Raw genomic sequence first — 22,493 nt, forward strand, 5'->3', positions numbered from 1 at the left:
CATCTCCCTCAGGTCCTCATCTTCTCTAGCCTGGATCACAGCAACAGCATCTCAAAATCCTGCTTCTCAAGGCCGACAGATCTTACTAATGCAAATGAGATCACCAGCACCCCAAGCTTAAAATCCTTCAGTGGCGCTCCCCAACCCCGCCTTAAGACGAGCCCTTATGGCGGCTTCAAAGTCTCACCCCTTCCTCCCTCTCCAGCCTCACCTCGCGCTTTATGCTCCAGCAACACCGAATGCCTTGTGATTGCACACCGTCTACTCTTTCCCTTTCCACTACCTGGAATGCTGGCTGACTAACTTCTCTTCAGAAGCGAAGGTAGGTGGTTGGGGGAGAATCTAGGAAACCAGTATTCTTCCAGAGAACATTTTCTCCCAAATGGGGCCTTTTTGAAAACTTTAAAAATATGCAATAAATTGTTATGACAGTTGCAAATTGTTAAAGTGGACAAAACAGAAGGAAAGGACTAGGGATCAAGATCAAATCCCTCGTTGAGGCAGCAGCGGAAGTTGGCTTTATTTCCCCACCAATCAATGGCGCAGGCCCAGCCTCCGGAGGCTAGACCCTACAGGCACCTCAGATTCCTGCAGGTTCTAAGAGACGACGCCGGTAGTCTACCTCTAAAAAGCACTCCTCTCTCTCCCACCCCACTGGCCTGGTATCCCCTCCTTGAAGCTCCAAACTCCCTGAGGTAAATTGCTTATCATTCAGTAAAGTGTCTGAGGGAAAACAGTGCTTACTCGGTTAACAATCAATCGAATTAATAGAATAAAGAACTAAATAGGGCTTCCCTGGTGGCGCAGTGGTTGCGAATCCGCCTGCCAACACGGGGACACGGGTTCAAGCTCTGGTTCGGGAAGATCCCACATGCCGCGGAGCAACTAAGCCCGTGCGCCGCAACTACTGAGCCTGCCCTCTAGAGTCCGGGACACAACTACTGAGCCCGAGTGCCGCAACTACTGAAGCCCACGCGCCTAGAGCCCGTGCTCCGCAACAAGAGAAGCCACCGCAGTGAGAATCCCACGCGCCACAACGAAGAGTGGCCCCCGCGCGCAGCAGCAAAGACCCAACACAGCCAAAAATAAATAAATAAAAATTTATTTTAAAAAGAATAACTAAATAAATGACAGGGCCTTCTCAGATGTTACTTTCCCTTTCATTAAAGATCTTCTCCCAGACACCGCCCCTACATCGGCCAACGTTCTGCCCCTGCGGTAGCGGAGCCGCGCCCCTCCTTCCCCGTCAGCTCAGACCCCGCCCCTTTTCCTGAAGCCCCTAGAAGACTACGGGAGTTTGGCGCCAACCGTGTTTTTTTAATCCCTCCCAAAGGCGGGAACTAGGAATGTGCGCCGGGGACGTGCTTTGCGTCTGACTTGATTGGCCGTGGGCGCTCAGTCCCGCCTCCACGTGCTGATAGCGCTCTGGCATTGGTGGAGACTCCAGCGAGACCTCGGTGTCCAGAAAGGACCCCAGGTTGCCTTGGGCCAGGCGGGGCGGGTAAGTTGCTGTGGGGTTCTGGTCTGCGCGGGGCTGCTGGGGAAGAGGTTGCACTGCGCGGTAGTACTCTGAGCGGAGGCCGGCGGCGTCCGGGGAGCCAGGGAGTTGAAGGCAGCGGCGGAGTCTGTGGCGGGGGGATGGCGCGTCTGATGTCCGGGGCTCCCAGGAAGCCGCGTTCCCGCCGCCCTCGGATGCAGCTTCTGGGCTTTCACCCCCAATCCCTCTGTGGTCCCTCGAGAGTATCCGGGCGCGGGCGGGGACGAGGGTGAGGGCAGGTAGGAAGTGTCCTTTCGACCGCTCTTCCTGCCCCTCCCCCCCAAAACCAATCTTCCCTTGGAATGTACTCTTAAACCTTTCGGATGGGGTTTTCTGGAGGAATGGGTTTTTCCTGTGTCTGGTGATCGTTGATGTTGGTTGTTTCCTCTCCTATTACGCCCAGAGAAGTTGTTTATCTTAATCTCTACAGCGAAGAGAGTCATGCCTAACACATAGTAGGCCCTAAATCAGATGTGAATGTGTAATTCGTAGAATCTCAGGATTTGCGCTTCAGGCATCAAGTTGGCATTGATTCTGATTCTTCTCTGGTCTTTACCGTTCACCACAGCTCCAGTTCCAAACCTTGCCTCTCTTCGGGGCCCCTCCCCCATCTCACTCAGGGCTCCCCCATCTCACTCAGGGCTCCTTTGATTGGAGGCGGACAGAGGCCTTCAGGGCCAGAATCCCCATACTCCAGTTATCTCCTGGCGTTTCTTGCCATTTTACAAGAGCTCGCCCGTTAAAAAATTTGTTATACTCTTCTGTCTAATGAATATTCTTGATTTTGTCATCTGGCTTTAGAGACAGCTGGGATCTAAGCCCAGATATGCTTTTTACCAGCTGTTTGACCTTGGGGCAAGTTTCTCTTACCTGTTTCCTCATCTGTAAATTGGGAAAAAGAATAGTCTGTACCCCATAGAACTTTTGGGAGTATTTAAAGTAAATTGATAATGTATTTAGAGCATTTAGGACAGTGTTTGGCACATAGTGTACAGTATATGTGGCGTTTGTTATTCTTTTCCCCTTAACATCTTTTTAGGGTTCTCGCTGTATTAAATGTTTCCCAGGAGCCTAAAAATACACTCCCCTCTCCCCTGACTCTTTCTCTACACATTTTTGTTTTTCACTACAAATGTTTATTTCATTCCCTCGATTTTTTTCTTAAAGGAAACTGTCTCTTAAAGACGTTGTCCTTTCACAAAAGTCTCGGTGATCCTTCTCATCTGCTTCGACTTCACATCTGAATCCATTGGGATTGTTCCTCAAAAGATTATGAGTGAGCTTGCAACTCTTTTCTTGGTTCTCAACTTTGAAAATTTTGCCTCTTCACTTAGGTGCAACTCTCCTATCACAAGCAACTCTCAGTGTATATTGAGATCCTCATTTGAGGAAAAGTGAGAGCAAGTGTGAAAAATCGTTCTTTGCAAGAGATTCTGATACATAAGTTTTCCTCCTCTCCTTCCTCTTTTCCTTTTCAAGAGAATCACTGGCCTTTATAATTTCAAGAGTAATCCCAGCTACAGCAATTATGTCTTTTTTTTTTAATTGGTGAAGTATAGTTGATTTACAATGTTGTGCTAGTTTCTGGTGTACAGCAAAATGATTTAGTTATATATTTATGTATATGTATATATATATTCTTTTTCATATTATTTTCCATTATGCTTTATTATAGGATATCGAATATAATTCCCTGTGCTACAGGACCTTGTTGTTTATTTTATATATAGTAGTGTGTATCTGCTAATCCCGAACTCCTAATTTATCCCTTCCCCATCCCCTTTCCCCTTTGATAACCATAGATTTGTTTTCTATGTCTGAGAGTCTGTTTCTATTTCGTAAATAAGTTCATTTGCATCATATTTTAGATTCCACGTATAAGTGCTAGGATATGGTATTTGGCTTTCTCTTTCTGATTTCACTCAGTATGACAATCTCCGGGTCCATCCATGTTGCTGCAGATGGCAATATTTCATTCTTTTTTATGGGCTGAGTAGTATTCCATTGTATATATGTACCACATCTTTTTTATCCATTCATCTCTCGATGGACTTTTAGGTTGCTTCCATGTCTTGGCTATTGCAAATAGTAGCAATTATGTCTTGTCTTCTGTGCTATATACTCCATTTTCCAATTGTCTATTTAGACATTTTCTGCTGGATGTTCGATAGATAATTCAACATGGCTTCTTTGGTTCTCCATTTCAGTTAAAAGCATGACTACCTTGTTATTAAAGCTAGGAACTGCAGAGTTGTCTGTAACAAATTGGGATTTTGATTAATTCAGCAAATATTTTTTTTATTACCTACCAACTTGTCAGGCTCTGTGCTGAGAGGTGGGGGTACAATGGTGAACAGAACAGAGCCAGGCCTGTTCTTAGTGGAGCTTATAGCCTAGCGGGTGAGGTGGATATTTCTCTAGGAATCCCACAAAAAAATGTAATCATAAACTGAAAAGAGGCCATGTAGAGAAAGGACAAAGTGGTAGAAGAATATTTAACAGAGGACCTGACCTAGTGGAGAGAAAGGGTAGCCAGGGAAGGCTCAAACATTACTTAAGCCACAGTAACACACATAGATGAGTTGAGTGAAGGAGAACAGTGAGGAAAAAACACTCCCTGCAGAGGCGCTGTGGTGGGAGGGGCAAACTGTGTTCTAGGAGCTGAAGGAAGGCCAATATGATCAGGGCAGAGAATGGGGGAGAATGCCACAGACTAACCCTAGAGGAGTGGGGAGAGGCCGGGTCACTCAGGGCTTGGTAAGAAGACTTGTGACAAAATTTGTTTTTTAACGTAAGATCAGCTGGAAGCACTGAAGGGTTTTAAGCAGAGGAGGAAACATGATCAGATTTGCATTTTGAAAAGACAGCTCAGGCTGTGATTTTGAAACAGGCAAGATTGGATATTTGAATACCCATTCCCTTAAAATCTTTTTGATTCTGCTACAGAAATCTTTCAAGTCTGGTCCTAGTCTTTATTTCCACTAATAACTTAGTCATCCCTCATTGTCTCCTGCATTTTTTTTTTTGGCTGTGTTGGGTCTTCGTTGCTACGCGCAGGCTTTCTCTAGTTGCGGCAAGCGGGGGCTACTCTTTTTTTTTTTTCCGGTATGCAGGCCTCTCACTGTTGTGGCCTCTCCCGTTGCGGAGTACAGACTCCGGACGCGCAGGCTCAGCGGCCACGGCTCACAGGCGCAGCCGCTCCGCGGCATGTGGGATCCTCCCGGACCGGGGCACGAACCCATGTCCCCTGCATTGGCAGGCGGACTCTCAACCACTGCGCCACCAGGGAAGCCCTTGGGGAGTGGGGGCTACTCTTAAGTTGCGGTGCGTGGGCTTCTCATTGCTGTGGCTTCTCTTGTTGTGGAGCACAGACTCTAGGCGTGCAGGCTTCAGTAGCTGTGGCTCGCGGGCTCTAGAGCACAGGCTCAATAGTTGTGGCGCACAGGCTTAGTTGCTCTGCGGCATGTGAGATCTTCCCGGACCAGGGCTCGTACCCATGTCCCCTGCATTGGCAGGCGAATTCTCAACTACTGCCGCACCAGGCAAACCCCTCTCCTGCATGTTTTAATAGCATTTTCTATCTCCCTTGCCACTAATATTTTCTATACTCTTCTTGCTAGAGTTGAACGTCTGAAAAGCAGATTTGATCATGATATTTCTCTGCTTTAAAAGCCTTCAGTGGTTCCCTCATTCCGTAGTGGATGAAGTCCAAGTATCGTAATTATATCACTGGACTTTTCTACAATCTCAATTCTCACATTCTAACCTCTGGGTATTGAAACCCAGGCTTGCTTGTGGACTCTTAGATAGATGCAGGGAGATGGTGTCAGGAAGTGTGTTTGCGAACACAAACCCAGTTTCACTGAACCGTGGGGTTTTGGAAACCTTGAGATAGTGAGTGATAGGGCTAGAAAGGTAGGTGCCTTTCTTGACTTTATTCAGTAGACATTGGGAAGTAATACAAAGTTTTTGAGCAGGAAGTGAGAGGAGCAGGATTGCTTTGGAAGAACTAACCGAACTGTTGTGTGTAACATGTGTTTGGAGAGGGGAGATAGCTAGATAGCTATAGTGGGGGGTCTGAAACAAATTTCGATAGCAAGAATGAGGAAAAGTGGGAGAAGCGTTGTAGGGTAGCATCAGTAGGGACGCTACTTAAAGAAGTAGCAGTGTCAGGAGGTGACAAATGTTGACAGGTGATCTTTTTTGGTTTTGGACTTGGTGAGCTTGGACTTACAGGAATGTGTTTATTAACTTTAGCATCTTATTGCTGACTGTTGCTTGTTTTTTAGTACAAACACATCCTAATTTTCAAGCACTGAGGGGCAGCAGAGGAGTCTATAAATCTGATCTGGTACCGCTACTTTTTGTGGCAGTTCTTGCTCTCTATCCTGACCTCCTTGTGTTTGCCCATCAAATGTTTAATCCAAACTGCTTTGCAGTGGTAGAAAATAAAGTAGTGACGTCTAGGAGCTTGTCACCTTAGGAAAGTATTCAGACACCTTACCTTTTTACAAGGGCCCAATAGCATTTAGAGCTAGTTATGTGTTATTAAATTGTAATAACCACAATTGTAATTAAATTGTAATAAAGTTAAAGAGGGAATTCCCTCTGTAACTTAACATTTTTTTTTAATCATCCTTTTTTTTTTTTTTTGGCTGCGCTTGGTCTTAGTTGCGGCACATGGGATCTTATTTGCAGCGTGCGGGATCTTTAGTTGCGGCATGTGGGATCTAGTTCCCTGACCAGGGATCAAACCCAGGCCCCCTGCATTGGGAGCGTGGAGTCTTAACTGCTGGACCATCAGGGAAGTCCCTTAACTTTAAATTAATTAAAATTAATTACAGTTTAAACATCCAACTCGGGGCTTCCCTGGTGGCGCAGTGGTTGAGAATCTGCCTTCCAGTGCAGGGGACATGGGTTCGAGCCCTGGTCTGGGAAGATCCCACATGTCGCGGAGCAACTGGACCCGTGAGCCACAGCTACTGAGCCTCCGCATCTGGAGGCTGTGCTCCGCAACAGGCGAGGCCGTGACAGTGAGAGGCCCGCGCACCGCGATGAAGAGTGGCCCCCACTCGCTGCAACTAGAGAAAGCCCTCGCACAGAAATGAAGACCCAACACAGCCAAATAAATAAATAAAATTTATAAACATCATCCTTAGTGTGTTAGGCCAAATAATGGATTCCCCAATATGTCCATGTTCTAATCCCAGGAACCTATGAATATGTTGCTTTACGTGGCAAAAGAAACTTTGGAGGGAATTCCTTGGAGGTCCAGTGGTTAGGACTCTGCTTCCACTGCAGGGGGCATGGGTTCAATCCCTGGTTGGGGAACTGGGATCCCGCAAGTCACGTGATGTGGGCCCCCCTCCAAAAAAAAGAAACTTTGCAGATGTGATTAGGATTTTGAAATGGGTAGAGTATCCTGGATTATCCAGTTGGCCAGTATTATCATAAGGGTCCTTAAGAGGGAAGCAGGGGAGTAAGTGACAGGAAAGGCCATGTGATGACGGAAGCATGAGGAAGGTGGAGAGGGGAGCAAGTCTGACCGTGGAAGCAGAGGTCAAGAGGTGAGATGTCACACTATTGGCTTTGAAGGTGGAAGAAGGAGCCACCAGCAAAGGAACATAAGCAGCTTCTAGAAGCTGGAAAGAGCAAAGAACAGTTTCTCCCCTACAGCCTCCAGAAGGAATGCAGCCCTCCTGAACCTTGATTTTTAGACCAGTGAGACTTCTGACCTCCAGAACTGTAAGGTCATAAATTTGTGTTAAGCCATGAAGTTTGGTAGAGCAGCAATAGGAAACTAATGGTCATTCACACTGTGCATATTTCATGTACTCAATAGCTACATGTGGCTAGTAGCTACCATACTGGACAGCTCAGATATAGAACATTTTTTATCATCATAGAAAGCTCTGTTGGGCAGCACTGGTCTAAAATAATAGTTCTCAGAGTGTGATCCCCAGCAGCATTACCTGCGAACTTTTTAGAAATTCAGTTCTCAAGCCTCATCTCAGACCTACTGAATCAGAAACTTTGGAAACGGGCCTGTCAAATCTTGTGTTTTAAGTTCCCCAGGTTTTTCTTTTCTTTTTTTTTTAATAGACTTTATTTTTTTAGAGCATTTTTAAGTTCACAGCAAAATTGAGCAAAAATGCAGAGTGTTTGCATATGCTTCCTGCGCCAACACACAACTTCCTCCCTCTATCAACATCTAACAACAGAGTGTTGCATTTGTTACAATTAGTGAACATTGTACACCATTGATACACAATCATTGGTACATTGATACCTGATTATCACCCAAAGTCCAAAATTTACATTTGGTAAGCCTTAGTTTTTAACCACTCTGCCAATCTCCTACCCTAATTGAAGGCCACTTTCCTGAGCGGGGATTCAACTGAGACTTTGAAGGGTATGTAGAATTTCCAAAGCAGGGGGTTGGAAGGACATTTCAGACAGGAGAGTTGTATAGAGAAAGAAGTGGAGGGATTTTTCAGGGTACTTGGCAAGTTTGACTTGAGCAAGAGGCCCCAAGCTTTAGTTAGTCAGTTGAGTATCAACCACATGAAGTTTGTCCTAAGCAATAACAGCCATGAAATCATGGGTTTAGAATGCAAGTTTTATTTTTGAATCCCCATTGAAATAAATATGTTCATCTTTGAAAAATATTTGGTTATATGCCACTAAAATTATCCCTAGAGCCCCCAGTGATAGTCATGCCCCATTCTGGAAAACACTACCATAGGGAATTACTGGAGATCCCCTGGGGAGGTAGGATGAGGCCAGTGTTTGTTGAGCAAAAGTCATCTGTGTCCCAAGTAAGCTGCCTGCTGCTGTTCATAATTCTCTAGCCCCAGACCTACCAGCATATTTGATCCTGTCTTTCCTGGCTGGCAACACTTTGGTGGCTCCCTGTTCTCTTCTAGATAGAAGAGGAAATGCCTTAACATAACCTACAAGGTCCTTGGGGATCCTGGGATAGGCCTACCATGGCCCCATCAGGCTGGTGAAGAGAGGGAGACGGGAGACACGGAGGATCTCCTGGAAGAAGTGACAACTGAGCTGAAGTCTAGCTGATTTAGGGGAGAGAACTAGGTGATGGAGGTGAAGAGCTTTTTTAGGTAGAAGGAACAGCATCTGCAAATTTCCTGAGACAGGAAGGAACAATGTGCATGTGAGCACCTGAAAGAGGCACTAGAGGAAGAGTCAGGGAGAGGAGTTTGCAGGGGCCAGACCCTGCCTGCAGTCCCTGGAGGCATCACAAGCATTGTGATCTCAATGCTGTGCCTTACGAAACTTCTCCAGGATTTTCTGTTGCATGTTAAAGTTTAAGGAACACTTTAGAAGGCAAATGATTCCAGTAGAGATTGGTAAATGCAATAATGACATGTTCAGCATGTTGATAGAATAAGGGATTGGGAATTAACTATGCCTCTAAAAAGGTTTTTTTTTTTTTGGCTGCATTGGGTCTTCGTCGCTACGTGTGGGCTTTCTCTACTTGAGGTGAGCGGGGGCTACTCTTAAGTTGCGGTGCGTGGGCTTCTCATTGCATTGGCTTCTCTTGTTGCGGAGCACAGGCTCTAGGCGTGCGAGCTTCAGTAGTTGTGGCTCGCGGGCTCAGTAGTTGTGGCACGCAGGCTCTAGAGCGCAGGCTCAGTAGTTGTGGTGCACGGGCTTAGTTGCTCCGCAGCATGTGGGATCTTCCCGGACCAGGACTCAAACCCATGTCCCCTGCATTGGCAGGTGGACTCTCAACCACTGCGCCACCAGGGAAGTCCCTAATTTATTTATTTTTTGTGTGGTAGCTGGGCTTGGGAAGGGAATGAGCAGTCCAGGTGAGGAAACAGAACGAGCAAGATATTGTGGAGCTGAAGTACATGGCATATTTCAGCAACTGCAAGTACAGATATTTCTGCTCTAATGTTATATGTATTCTTGAAAAACCTTTACTTCTGCAAAATCACTCACTAAGACAGGGTTTATGGGAAAAATAGGAGCAGAATACTCAAAGCCTATCTACTCATATTACTGGAGCAGCAACAGGAACAATATCAATTGTAATTAAAATATCGGCACAGTTAAAAGACATGTTAAATTCCTAGTAAATAAGTATCTCAGTAAATATAGGTCTTTTCGTCAAGAAAAAATAAGGATGAAGATAGCTTGATGGAAGGAGGAATAAGGAAGGATTGCGGCAACAAGCAGAGGGACATAAACATCAGAGGTTGTGGGTACAGAGGCAGATGCAGGCTTCATGTGAAATCTTGTGACGGTGGACTGAATGGCTCTGGCTCATTGCCTTGTGTTTGGCTTTGTCCCCCATCCTGCCTCCCACAAAGATTGAGGGAAACCAAGCTTAAGCCCATGCAAGACAGAGCCTGCGGCTGTACTGAGACTAGAGGAAGAAAGGGGAGTGATGGGTATCTAGGGTAAGGGTGGCAGGTACAGGACTAGATTCCTTCTTGCTTGCTGTGTTTAGCTGCTGTTCATTAATGGTGCAAAACTTTAACATCCTGGGAAAGAACTCCATCTGAACCAACATAATTTCTGGGTTATACTGACATCATTTCTCTATTTCTCAATAATGTATGTGCTAACTTGCATTACAGAAACGTGCTGTGGTGGCTGTGGCTGGAGTGTGTGAGAGAAACAGAAATAGAAAAGCACTGATAGACATTTCTAGAAAGGCCTTGGGTTCTGCACTAGGGAAGCTCAACTTGATAATTTTATTTGGGGGTAGCTGTTGAAGGTTTCTGACCTGGGAGAGAAACACAGGCTAGACATAAACAGGGTTAATTTTGGCCTCAGTGTGGAAAATGGTAAGAGGAAAAAGATATTGGTAGTGTAGAAACTAGCTAGGAGACTTTTATAATAATTTAAGTGAGAAATAATTGTATCTGAAACTGGAACAGTGACAGTGCAAAGGAGACACTAATTTGAGAGATTTAAAGATCACTAAGAATTTATGACTGCTTGAAAGTGAGTGTGGTGCTAAGAAAGAGTCAAAGATAATGGCAGCTTTTAGCTTGAGAGTGAATTGAGGCAGGAGATGATAGTTTATATTTTCCATATCCAGGCACTTAACGTAATTTACTTTCTTCCATTATTATGCCTCATGTAATCACTCTTTTCGTTCTGACTATCTCCGTCTTGGGTTAAGTCTTATCATGTGGACCTTTATAGTAGCCTCCCTCCCAGTTTCTTTTCCTACACTTTTGTCTTTCCAGTTCATTCCACAAGTTAGTCTTCCTCTTTCCTTTCTTTATATCAGTGTACTAACTCACAAACCTTCAGTGCTCTTATCTTCTGGAAGTTCAAGACCAGATACGTTGGTTTGACATTTAGTATCTTCTGTTTGACACCAATGAAATTTTAGTTTTGTCTCCCAATCCTGTTCTGAGGTCTGTTTCAACTAGGCTGTTTTACTTACAGTTCTCCATGTCTGCCTTTCCTCCAAGGTTAATATTCTCATTTGGAATCTACAGAGATCTTCACAGATACCTCCCTCTCCTCCATTGACATGCAAGTCCTTCCCCTCCTACCAAGCAAGTCCTCGGCAATGTGTATGCTTTTATTCTCCACACATTTTTGCCAACATTTTGGAGGGGATAGTGGCTTTAAGGGGGCCCAAGGAGTACTTCTAGGGTGCTGGTAATGGTCTGTTTCTTGATCTGAGTGGTAATTCCATGGATGTGTTCAGTATGTGAAAAATATAGGACTGTCTACTTATGATTTGGGCTTTTTTCTATTTTTATGTTATGCTTCAATAAAAAATTTACTCTCTCCCCATCAAAATAAAATATGTCCTGACTCTCCTAGGCCCTTTGCACTTCAATTTGAATTTTATGGTCAGCTTGTTAAGTTTGGGATTGCATTGAGTTTATAGATAAAGTTAGGGAGAATTGCCAACCTTGATGTTGAGTTTTCCTAAAAATGATTGAGACATATTTTGTCATTTATTTAGAGCAGAGGTAGGCTGCCTGTTCTTGTAAATAAAGTTTTATTGGAACACAGCTGCCTCTATTCATTTACGAGTTGTCTGTGGTTGTTTTGGAGCTACAGCAGCAGTTAAGTAAGTCCTTGTGACAGACCAGATGGTCTACAAGCATAAAATGCCTACTTCCTGACCCTTTAAGAAGAAAAGGTTTTCAAGGGATGTCCCTGGAGGTCCGCTCCGCGGCATGTGGGATCTTCCCGGACCGGGGCACGAACCCGTGTCCCCTGCATCGGCAGGCGGACTCTCAACCACTGCACCACCAGGGAAGCCCCGATACATTATTATTAATTGAAGTCCATAGTTTATTCAGATTTCCTTTATTTTTACCCAATATCTGTCCTTTTTTTGTTTCAGGACACCATATTACATTTAGTTGTCATGTCTTCTTGGGCTCTTCTCGACTGTGGCATTTTCTCTCATTCCTTGTTTTTGGTGTCCTTAGCAGTTTTGAGGAGTACTAGACAGGTTTATTGTAGGATAATCCTCTAATTAGAATTTGATGTTTATCTCATCATTAGACTGAGGTTATGGGTTTTGGGAAGATCAAAGGTAAAATGCCATTTTCATCATATATCAAGAGTACATATTATCAGCATGATTTATGACTGTTGATGTTGGCTTGATCCTTTGACTGAAGTAATGTTTATCAGGTTTCTTCACCATAAAGTTAGCCCCCCACCCAATTCCATACTCTACTCTGGAAATAAGTCACAGTGCAGAGCCCTCATTTAAGGAGTGGGAAATTAGGCCCTGCCTGCTTTAGAGTGGAGTATCAACATAATTTATTTGGAATTCTGCATGGAAGATCTGTTTCTTCTCCATTTACTAATTTACTTATATCAGTGTGGACCATGTATGTTTATTTTATGCTTTGGGTTATAATCCAGTACTACTTTAATTTGTTGCTCAAATTGTTCCAGCTTTGGCTATTGAAAACTCTTTCAATTGGTTCCAGTGCCTCTTTGACATACCTCTGTTAGTTTCTTTTTTTTTTTTTTTTTGACACTTCCTTACTTTCTTGCACTGTAAGATGCTCCATGTTCATCTTGTGCATTTTCTGCCCTTGTCTTAGAATCAGCCATTTCTTCAAGAAGCCCTGGTCCATCTTAATGGAGAATAGTATTAGAAGCCAAGATATGGATACTCCTTGTGCTTATTGCTACTTTGCTGGTGGAGCAAAGAAATAGTACATATGTGTCTACTAACTGATGTATATACATATACCTGAAAATATTTCTGTATATAATCATCTGTATCTATGTTAAGTTAAATGTGAGTTCTTACTGATGTCTTCAACTATAATCCATTACCACAGGGATCATTTTTAGTGTGTTCTCTTGCTTTTCTGTAACCTTCCACTTCAGTAGCAAGAAACCTGGCTCCCACCATCTACCACCCATCTATTTAAATTGTTCAATTCCAATATACACATATAACAGTATCAGAACTAACAACTCATACCCTGCTGGGAAGCAACTTTATCAACTAGAAGACAGTGCTTGTATGAATTGAGTTTTTAATGCTATACTATCCTAGCATTTTTGGAGATAAATCTTACTTGTCAGTAGTGTATTTTTGTTTTTGTTCTTTGTTTAATGTCTTGCTGGCTGCAGCTGGCTAATTTTTTTAAAGGCTATTTCTATGTTCATAAGGAAGATTGACTTATAGTTTTCCTGTCTTGTAATTTTCCTGTTTTGCCCTGTCTTTGCCCAGTTTTGATGTCTAGACTATACTAACCTAATAAACATATTTGTCTCTCAGCCTTCTTTTTTTCCTATATGTTGTCTGGAATAGATTATGGTTTATCTGTTCTTTGAAGGTATGATAGGATTCACCTGTAGAACTTTCTGGGTTTAGTAGTTTCTTTATGAGTATATTAATTACTGTATCAAATAATCCTCCTAGATGTGTACATATTTTCTGTTTCTTCTTCAGTCAGTTTTGGCAAGTTACATTTTTCTAAAAAACTATCCATTTCATTGAACTTTCAAATATATTTTGTTAATAACTTAATCTCTGCTATATGTGAAGCTGTCACTCCTTTTTTATTCCTAATGTTTGTGCCTTCTTTCTTTTTCTTTATTAGTTTTGCCAGGCATATGCCTATTTGATTTGTCTTTTCAAACAGCCAGTGTTTATTTTTATTCATCTTTATAGTGTTAGTTTCTTTTTATTAATTTCACTTTTTTATGTGTTTCTTTCTTTCAGTTTACTTTGTTCTTTTTCTTGAGTTGGATGTTGACCTCAATATTTTGTATTCTTTTCCTATAAATTTATTTAATGCTATAACTTTTCCTCTAAAAGTACTATTTTGATTGTACCCCACAAATATTTTGTTTTGTGGTGTATTCATTGTTATTTAGTTCTATGTATTTCCCAGTTTCCATTAATGTTTGTTCTTTGACCTATGTTTGTAAATTTCCAAAGGAATTGAGAAATTTGAAAATGCACTGTTAATTTCAAATTTTATTGATAAAAGCACTTTATGAAATTTGTTGAAACTAACTCTATTATGATATATTGTCAGTTTTTATAAATATGCTTGAAAGTAATATAAGTTCTTTTACTGTAGGTAATATATCAATAAAAATCATCAGATCAAACCTGTCAATTTTGTGTTGAGAGCTGTATCTTTAAATCTCTTTAACTGCTTTATTAGCAGAGAAGGGTGTGTTAAAACCTCTATTGTGACTGCTTACCTGTATCAGACAAGGTCCAATCAGGAGACAAAAACCACATGGTAATTTGAAAAGAGAAAGCTTAGTATAAAGAATTATTAACAGAGGTTGGAATAACTGGGAATTGGTTAGTAGAGTTAAAGATAACCCTAAGGAATGTAGGAATAGCAGATATAAGGATCAGCCACCACCTTTAGGGCTGAGATAGCTCATCCGAAGAAGAGCTGTCTCCCCCTCATTGGAAAGAGTGTGGCCAGGGCTAATTGGATGGTAGAGAAGTTGCTAAGTGCCTTTCTAGTGACCTTCCTTTGTGTGCATGGGGAAGCTCCTGGATGTTGCTGGCTGTCAGGTGCTGTGGGATCCAAGAGTTGGAGAAGCTGCCCTCTCCATGAGCCTAGCAGGAGAAAGCTGTGTCCTGCAGGAGCCCATTGTAATAGCAGCCTTACGTATAGGAGGCAAGCATGCAGAAAAATTGTGCCCTTGCAGGAACCTAGTGCTGGAGAAACTGTCTGCTGCTGGAACTGAATGCTGGAGAAAGCTCGCCCCGCAGGAGCCTGGCTAGCCAGGCACACTGAAACTAGGAGGAGAAACTGGCTTCCTTTCCAGGCTCCCTCCAGCACTCTCTAGTGACAGGGCTGTACGTAGCACCAGCTAGCAAAAGAGAAATCTTTGCAAGGCCTACCTCCATCATCACACAGGGTAGATATGGAATAAAGAGACATCATAATTGCCACAGTTCCTTTAACTTTATGTATAGGACATAGTGAGAAACCACATATATTCTTTTGACAACTTCTTTATGTTGCTATGTATATATATTATTCTCAGAAACAATTTTGAAGATCTCATAATGCTACATCTGGTGTGACTAAGAAATGGTCACTTTCTCTTAAATTTATAAGTAATTTTTATATATATATATATATATATATATATATATATATTTATTTATTTATTTGGTGATAGGGGCCTAGAAGTTAAGGTTTGGAGACAAAGATCCCGTGAACAGTTGGAGAAAATTTAAGACAGATGAGGAACAAAAGATCCAGGATTTGTTAGAACTTTTGTATTTCCCAGTTTTAATTTACCAAGACAAGTAGAATCTTTTTTTAGTAGTAAAAACTAAAACTGTGTGAAATGGTATGCAATGAAAGCTTTGATCTATTTGATCAGTTCAACCAAATCATCTTTTTAACCAAATCTTTAGATTAATTGATCTCCATTTTGTAAAAAACCCATTGACTGATGCCCCCTCTCCGTGTGACACTTCACAGCTAGGAGTTGATTACCGTCAGGAAGCCTATGAGTTTCTGCTCCATCAGTTGAGTTTTGCTTTACCAAGAGTCAGTTGTGTTATTTGCCAAATGTGATCATGCCATTTGTGCCTTTTGTAGTTATTGCACAAGCTATATTATAACAGTTGATTAATCAGCTCAGCTATTTGGAAAAAATGGGGAATGTGGGGAATGAAGAAAAAAAGATATACATATACCTTAATTTTATTTAAAGGAATTATATAAATTGTATTTGTTGTGGTAGAACCACGACCTTTTCTTTGAGTATACATCCAATGGTTAGAGTTCTGACTTCTTTCTTGCACACCCGTAAGACGTTGCTTATGATTTCCAGCACTTTCTTCATTAGAGTAAGAAATTTGATACTTCTGAGTCAGTCGGAGTACAGACTAGATTTTCTTTTCCAGTATTTTGGATTATCTCACCCTTACTTGATTTGGCAGCAACTGTAAGTGTCTTGCTACTCGCCTTTTAGTCTTTCCAGAACGCTCAGCCTAGTTTTCACTGGAAAATAACTCCCTTTGGTAATGTAATCTTTCATCATACTACTACTTAGAAAAATAAGGAAATAAACATAATTGGGTTTGATAATAAATGCACCTGGTTGTTGGTAAGTGAATATCTCAGTTGGTGGGAGCAGAAGTGTGCAGGCACAGGTAGCCTTAGTGACCCCAAGGAGCCACAGTGGCCATAGTTCTTTGACCATAGGCAACATTCATGTATTTTACGGGCAGAATGGAGAATGTCAGATAAGTCAGATTTTTTTTTTTTTTTTTTTACTGCTTTGGATTCTTACATTGCTACTAGTCTTGCTGCTACAAACAGTGCTACACTGAATATTCTGGTATACACATTTTTGTAATCATGTGCTTGTATATCTGTAGAGCAAATTACTAGATATGAAATTGTTGGATCAAAGAGTGTTTGCATTTAGAAACTTGATAGCTATTGCCATATTGCCTCCATAAAGCTTGTACCAGTATACACTTGATGTATTAGAGTATATACATCACTCTTTTCCCACACCTTTACCAACCTAGTATAGTATCGAACTCTTTGCTCTTTGCCCATCTTACTCCTTTATTGGTGAAAACACATGTGTCTAGAGTCCCCAAGATCACCACCAGATTTGATGATTTGCTAAGAGGACTCAGAACTCGCCATATAGTTGCACTGTTATGATAGTTGGCTCATTTAAGTATACAAGTTAATTTATATTTTGTTCCACTTTATAAAATTAACATCATTTACTTTGTGGCATGGGTTAACCATACCAGCAAGTTTAAGATTTTTGTTTTCTAGTTTTAGCTTTTGGAAAATGTTAGATATTTAAAAAAAAAATCACAATAGAGTGAACATTGTCAGTGTGTCCAAATTTGAAAATTGTCTTTTAACTTAAAGCTAAGTTTAGTCTCTGAATTGTGAGGTTGATTTTAACAGTGGAGAATATTTATATTTAATACTTTAGATGGCGACTATCAAAAAGAAATAGGATCATGGCAGCAGATGATGACAATGGTGATGGAACAAGTTTATTTGATGTCTTTTCTGGTAAGAGCTCATTTTAATTGTCTTTCTAAGTTTACTTATTTATTACTTTTTTCTTTAAACACACACACACACACACACAATTTTTTCCTGACCCATTTGATACTAAGTTGTATACATTATGGTCCTTTACCTCCAAATACTTCAGTGGGTATGTCACAAGAAAAAGTTGGTTTTCTTACATAAGAACAGCATAATTATCAATTTCAGTAAATTTAACAAGAATACTGTAATTTTATTTAATCTACCATCTTTATACCAGTTTTACCAGTTAACCCAATAATGTCCTTTATTATTGTGATTGGATTTAGATCTATCATTTTATTTTATTTTTACAAATTAATTATTTTTTGGTTGTGTTCAGTCTTTGTTGCTGCATGTGGGCTTCCTCTAGTTGAGGCGGGGGGGGCTACTCTTTGTTGCAGTGCTCAGGCTTCCCGCTGCGGTGGCTTCTCTTGTTGCAGAGCGTGGGCTCTAGGTGTGTGGACTTCAGTAGTTGTGGTACGCGGGCTCAGTAGTTGTGGCTCATAGCCTCTAGAGTGCAGGCTCAGTAGTTGTGGCTCATGGGCTTAGTTGCTCTGCGACATGTGGGATCTTCCCAGACCAGGGCTTGAACCCATGTCCCCTGCATGAGCAGGCGGATTCTTAACTACTGTGCCACCAGGCAAGTCCCTCTATCATTTTAAATTTTTAGTTTGTCTCATCAGTTTTTGTTCTCTCTGATTTTCTTGCCTTCTTTCAAATATTATTTGAATATATTTTAGAATTCGATTCTAATTTATATATTAGCTTTTTGGCTACACCTCTGCATTATTTTTTACAATTGGTTTCTGAAGGGATTGCAATATACATCTTTAACATTTTGCAGTCTACTTATTTAAATGTAAGAATCTTTTTATGTAAGTTGTATAATCTTGTACATATTGTTGTGTTTAACCTCCATCCATCCCTTTATGTTAAAGATGTCGTGAACCCTTGATACAGTGCTGTAATTTTTATTTTAAACTGTTGTATGTATCTTAAAGAAATTAAGAGGAGTTAAAAGCAATTAAGTTGAAATATTAGTCTTTTATATTTACTCAGTTATTTACCATTTTTGTCCTTCTAGGATCTAGTATCATTTTCCTCCCCATTGTCTCTTTTCTTCTGGGACTCCGGATATATAGTATGTGAGAACTTTTGATATACTATAAGTTAGTAAGATTGTTCTCTCTCTCTTTTTTTAATCTTTTTCTCTCTGTTTTTCCATTTGAATAATTTATTGATCTATCTTCAAGCTTACTGGCTCTTCTGTTGAAATTTTTTTTTTTTTTTAAAGAAAAAAAAACCTCCAGGATTTTATTAAGTATCCATGTTTGCAGATTGAAAGTTTTCAAAGCATGAAATGCAGTTAAGATACCACGGAGACATTGTGGGTTTGGTTCCATAACAAAACATATATCATAATAATGCGAGTTGCGTGAGTTTTTTGGTTTTCCGGTTCATTTACAAGTTATGTTTACACTATACTGTAGTCTATTAAATGTGCAATAGTATTGTGTGTTGAAATTTTTACATTAGATATTGTACTTTCAGTTTTAGAATTTTCATTTGGTTCTTGTAGTTGTTTTTATTTCTCTACCAAGATTTCCAATGAGTAATTTTGCATTGCATTCTGGACATTGTAAATGTTATAGAGACATTGGATTCTGTTATATTCCTCTGAAAAGTGCTGGTGTTTTTAATTTTAGCAGGTACTTATCTTGACTGAACTTAATCTTCTGTCTTCCCTGTGGTGAACAGCAGCTGAAATCTCTGTTCAGCTTTCTTTAGCTTTAGCTGGACTTTTGGGAGTTCTAACCTTTACATGTGTAATTTGGGGGTCATTCAGATTTGGGTACAATTTGAGGAGTCCTCTCTGTGGCACTCCGGATTTCCTCTTTGTGGTTGCTGTTATCACCCCTAAAGTTTTTTCTCTGTTTCTTTAAGCTATCAGGACTAGAAGTTTCCATCTGAGTTTTCACTGCCAAGTGTGGCTCCAGCTAGAGCCTATCGTTCCACAAAAACTTGTAATTAAAGGGGGATAGGGTATTCATGCAGTGCTGTTCTTTCAGGTGTCTTCTTCTCTCCAGTTTTTGCCTGCTTTAGATTGCTCTTTAGTTCTTCAGATTACTTTTTTTTTCTTTTTTTAATTTAGGTACAATTTATATATAACATTATAGTAGTTTCAGATGTACAATGTAATAATTCCATGTTTGTATATATTGCAAAATCACCACAATGAGTCTAGTGGTAGAGCGTTGACTGCAGATAGCTTTTAATATTTTGTTTAGAGTTTATAGTTTTTGCAGGAAGATTGTTCTGATAGAAACTATTCTGCTATTATTGGAGTTGTAACCTTCTTACTAGTGTGGGGGTTTTTTCTTCTTTTTTTATATTTGAATTTTATTTTATATTTTTATACAGCAGGTTCTTATTAGTTACCAATTTTATAAATACTGGTGTATATATGTTAATCCCAATCTCCCAGTTCATCCCACCACCCCCACCCCCACACCCGCCCCTACTAGCTTGTTTTTGAAAGTGAGTTTTTAAGTCTAAACCTGTGTACTAAGATGTGTGTGTTTATAAGGATGTACAAAAGCTTCTAAACAACTTTCTTTTTTGACACTGGACTAATAAAGTCTTTCTTTTTCTGGTCCTTCAGAGTCAGAATAGAAAAACTCCACTAAGTGCATAGAGTCAGTTTTAACTAGTCTTTGATTTTTTTTTTGCAGCTTCTCCTCTTAAAAATAATGATGAAGGTTCTTTGGACATATATGCTGGGTTGGATAGTGCTGTTTCTGGTATGTAAATTCTATAATAAAATACTTTCGTTTTGTTTGGTCAGTCTGTTGGAAGTGTTATTTTGTTGTTAACAATTCCTGGAGTAACTCATAGCTCCTCAACAATCTGCCTTTTCTTTGAAATCATTATACTCAGGTAATTATTTTTTTGCCCAAAGCTTGATCAATAAAATAAACTAGCCTTTAGGTTTGTTTTTCATCTAGGTGTCAGATTTTTTTTTTTTTTTTTTTTTTGCGGTACGCAGGCCTCTCACTATTGTGGCCTCTCCCGTTGCGGAGCAAGGCTCCGGATGCGCAGGCTCAGCAGCCATGGCTCACGGGCCCAGCCCGCTCCGCGGCATGTGGGATCCTCCCGGACCAGGGCACGAACCCGTGTCCCCTGCATCGGCAGGCGGACTCTCAACCACTGCGCCACCAGGGAAGCCCCTAGGTCTCAGATTTAATTGGACCTTGTACAAAAATATTTTGTACCATTGAAAACGAAACTGATGGTGATTTCTACCTATATTACCACACATACTGTCACAGGCTACATGATATTAGAACTTTTGAAAAGGGTAGTTACTATAAATATTTTCAAATGTATCAGTAGGAGTATGATATGCCGAGAGTCTAATGACCTATCCAAATGAGAAAACCTTTCTGTAATCAAATCTTCTAAAGCTTCGAACAAATGTGATCCTTACACCTGATTTGTTGACAGATTTGTTTTAGGTAAATTGGTTTTCCAATTCTAATCTGTGAAATCAGTATAGATTTGGATGAAATGCAAGAGATGGGGAATTGTAGAGCCCTTTGGGTAGAGGTAGACAGTACATCAAAAAGCCTAACACATGTATTTTTCTTTTTACCCCAGCTTTATTGAGCTATAATTGACATATAACATTAAGTAAGTTTAAGATGTACAGTATATTGATTTTATACACTTAAATATTGCAAAATGATTACCACCATAGCATTAGCTAATACCTGCATAGCGTCACATGATTACCATCTATTTAAGATCTAGTCTCTTAGCAACTTTTGATCATATAATATAGTCTTATTAACTGTAATCACTATGCTGGATATTAGATCCCCAGAATTTATTTGTCTTATAGCTGGAAGTTTGTACTCTTTGATCAACATCTCCTCTTTACCCCCACCCCCAGCCCTTGGTAACTATCGTTTTAGTGTCTGTTTCTATGCATTTGGATTTTTTAGATTCCACATGTGATATTGTGTAGTATTTGTCTTTCTCTCTCTGACTTATTTCACTTAGCATAATGCCCTCAAGGTTCATCCTTGCTGTCGCAAATAGCAGGGTGTCCTTTTTCATGGCTGAATAATATTCCGTTATATATTTATATATGCACATATATTTACACACACGCACATGTATACATACATATATGCACCCACATATACCACATCTTTATTCCTTTTTCTGTTGGTGGACGCCTAGGTTGTTTCCATATCTTAGCTATTGTGAATAATACTGCAGTGAACAGAGGAGTGCAGATATCTGCGATTCAGTTTTTATTTCCTTTGAATGTATACCCAGAACTGGGGTTGCTAGATCATATGATAGTTCTATTTTTAATTTTTTGAGGAACTTCTATACTGTTTTTGATGGTAGCTATACCAATTTAGATTCCCACCAACAGTGTACAAGGGTTCCCTTTTTTCCACATCTTCGCTAATACTTATCTGTTGGTTTTGTTTTTTTTTTTTTGGCGGTACGTGGGCCTCTCACTGTTGTGGCCTCTCCCACTGCGGAGCACAGGCTCCGGATGCACAGGCTCAGCAGCCATGGCTCACTTCCCGGATTGGGGCACGAACCTGTGTCCCCTGCATCGGCAGGCAGACTCTCAACCACTGTGCCATCAGGGAAGCTCTGTTGTTTTTCTTTTTTTTTTTTTTGCGGTATGCCGGCCTCTCACTGTGCTCCGTTGCGGAGCACAAGCTCTGGACCCACAGGCTCAGCGGCCATGGCTCACGGGCCCAGCCGCTCCGCAGCATGTGGGATCCTCCTGGACTGGGGCACGAACCCATGTCCCCTGCATCGGCAGGCGGACTCTCAACCACTGCGCCACCAGGGAAGCCCCCTGTTGTATTTTTGATGATAGCCATTCCGATAAGTGTGAGATGATACCTCATTGTGGTTTTGATTTGCATTTCCCTGATGATTTGTGATGTTAAATACCTTTTCATGTTCCTGTTGGCCATTTATGTCTTCTTTGGAAAAATGTCTATTCAGTTCCTCTGCCCATTTTTTAGTTTTTTCTGTTGAGTTGTGTGAATTCTTTATATATTTTTGGGTATTAACTTCTAATCAGATACATATGTATATAAAAATTGCAAGCATTTTCTCCCGTTCCGTAAGTTGTCTTTTTATTTTGTTAATGATTTCCTTTGCTGTGCAGAAAGAAGCCTTTTAATTTGATGTAGTCCCACTTCTTTATTTTTTGCTTTTGCCTTTGCTCTTGGTGTCAAATTCAGAAAATTATTGCCAAGACCGATGTCCAGAAGCTTACCCCCATATATATTTTTTTCTAGGCATTTTATGGTTTCTGGTTTTTAAAAAAAAATTTTATTGAAATATAGTTGATTTATAATGTTGTGTTAGTTTCA

The 22,493-nt window shown here is 40.7% G+C and overlaps 1 protein-coding gene across 3 annotated transcripts in view; it reads left to right on the forward strand.

Annotated features, from left to right (window-relative positions):
- Nucleotides 1-1,368: 1,368 nt before the first annotated feature.
- CASP8AP2 (caspase 8 associated protein 2) overlaps nt 1,369-22,493 on the forward strand; it is a 39,197-nt gene continuing 18,072 nt past the window's right edge. For all 3 annotated transcript variants that reach the window (XM_067702561.1, XM_067702563.1, XM_067702560.1), the window contains exons 1-3: nt 1,369-1,501; nt 16,976-17,058; nt 19,812-19,880. In XM_067702561.1, the coding sequence (XP_067558662.1) occupies nt 17,004-17,058; nt 19,812-19,880 (124 nt within the window). In that variant the 5' untranslated portion in view covers nt 1,369-1,501; nt 16,976-17,003. The remainder of the gene's footprint in view (nt 1,502-16,975; nt 17,059-19,811; nt 19,881-22,493) is intronic.

This window comes from Pseudorca crassidens, chromosome 13 (assembly GCF_039906515.1).
Source record: "Pseudorca crassidens isolate mPseCra1 chromosome 13, mPseCra1.hap1, whole genome shotgun sequence".
Lineage (NCBI taxonomy): Eukaryota > Metazoa > Chordata > Mammalia > Artiodactyla > Delphinidae > Pseudorca > Pseudorca crassidens.